At 34.2% G+C, this 1,678-nt stretch overlaps 1 protein-coding gene across 1 annotated transcript in view; it reads left to right on the top strand.

Moving 5' to 3' along the window:
* The window catches only part of LOC107730379 (lysosomal-trafficking regulator-like), a 97,745-nt gene that overhangs the window by 29,832 nt on the left and 66,235 nt on the right, over positions 1–1,678 (top strand). Inside the window, exon 11 of the mRNA XM_016541202.1 lies at positions 622–988. Within this exon, the coding sequence (XP_016396688.1) occupies positions 622–988 (367 nt within the window). The remainder of the gene's footprint in view (positions 1–621; positions 989–1,678) is intronic.

Below are 1,678 nucleotides of genomic sequence, written 5' to 3'. Positions count from 1 at the left end.
TTCGGTTAACGGTTAACTGGTCAATATGGGCATCCCACATCTCAAAGTGCATTAGATAGAAGAATTTAACTTTTAAAATGTACAAAAGTTAAATTTTTTTCCAATTGTTTATTTGTCTTTTTTTTTTATATTGCAACAAATATCGTACCATGGACTTCATATCATATGAAGTGATATTATCATATTGTGAGATTTTGATATCGATACATCCCTAATATATATATACTTGGAAATGCTGTTTTGTACTCATTTACTGAGGAGTCTGCTGCTGCTCGCGGGGCAGTACTGGTGAAATCTCCCAGCTAAATGATAGCTAAGGTTTATCCAAAACAGTCACTAGGTTTGTCAGTATGTTATGGAAAAAAGCCACTATAAGGGTTTGAAAGTTGGTAAATAAAGTGCTAAAGTCGCGCTCGTGTGTGTGAGACACAGAAGCTGATGGCAGGGGGCGGTGGATATTTGTGACAGTCAATGTGGATGTTGTGGTGGGCCGCCACAAATAAATAAATGTATGGGAAACCCTGATATGAATAAAACCTCAAATTTTGCAAACTCAGCAAAAAACGCTAATATTTTCTTGGTGATATGCAGAAATCTTTATTTTGTTTCCATCATCTGTAGGAGATCTTGCTGAGAGGCTTGCTTCAGATTGTGGAGGCTAATGCAGACACAGAGCCGCTCTACTTCATGTCCTTTCCCATGATCCCTGGCGCAGGGGTCCCTGGCTTGAGCTCCTCCCCTGGGATGAGGCCTCATGGGACAGCTGGTGGTAAGGGTGGAGTAAACACTCTTTTGAGGGGTAAATTACCCCTGGGCCGTGGTGAAGCAGACCTGAGCAGGCCCGGTCATCTGCGCAGCTCTCCCTGGCATACGGCACCCTTCCACCTGCCTCTGGTGGGACAGAACTGCTGGCCTCACATGGCGAGTGGCTTCAGTGCCTCACTGTGGGTACGAGCGGGGAAGGATGAGGACGGGCGTTACAAGAAGGGTAAGAAGCGCTTTATATATGTAATAATGCAGATTAGTGTTTTTTTATATATTTTAGTATTAATTGATATTTTGAATTCTTTTATTTTTGTCATTTTGTATATTCAGTTTTCATTTTAATTTTAGTTTTAGTAATATTGTTGTGATTTTTTAAAATCTTTTTTATAATTTTTTTCTGTTCTATTTATTTTTATTTTTTATTTCAGTTGTAGTAATTTTAATACTTGCGCTTAAATTTTATTTGTTATAACATTTATAATTTTATTTATTTTAATTAATATTTAAGAAATTTTAAATAATTTGAAAATGGATTAAAAAAATTAATTTGTAAAATAAACATATTTATACTTTAAATGACAAAGTATTTTTCAGGGTGGCCGATGGCATTTATAATTTTATTTATTTTAATTAATATTTAAGAAATTTTAAATAATTTGAAAATGGATTAAAAAAATTAATTTGTAAAATAAACATATTTATACTTTAAATGACAAAGTATTTTTCACAAATAAATAAATATTTAATAAAAATATAATTAAAAAAGAAGTAAACACTGTAACCAACAGGGCACTCAGTATTCTGGGAAGTTTGTGTGCATTGGGAATAGGGCTGTGCGATATGGAAAAAAAAAACTCTCGCGATTTCTTTGATCAATTTTGCGATTTCGATTTTAATCACGATTTTGACACAC

This window comes from Sinocyclocheilus rhinocerous, unplaced genomic scaffold, assembly GCF_001515625.1.
Source record: "Sinocyclocheilus rhinocerous isolate Xijiao unplaced genomic scaffold, SAMN03320098_v1.1 scaffold2653, whole genome shotgun sequence".
Taxonomy (NCBI): Eukaryota; Metazoa; Chordata; class Actinopteri; order Cypriniformes; family Cyprinidae; genus Sinocyclocheilus; species Sinocyclocheilus rhinocerous.
This window is presented reverse-complemented; position numbering and strand designations above follow the sequence as displayed.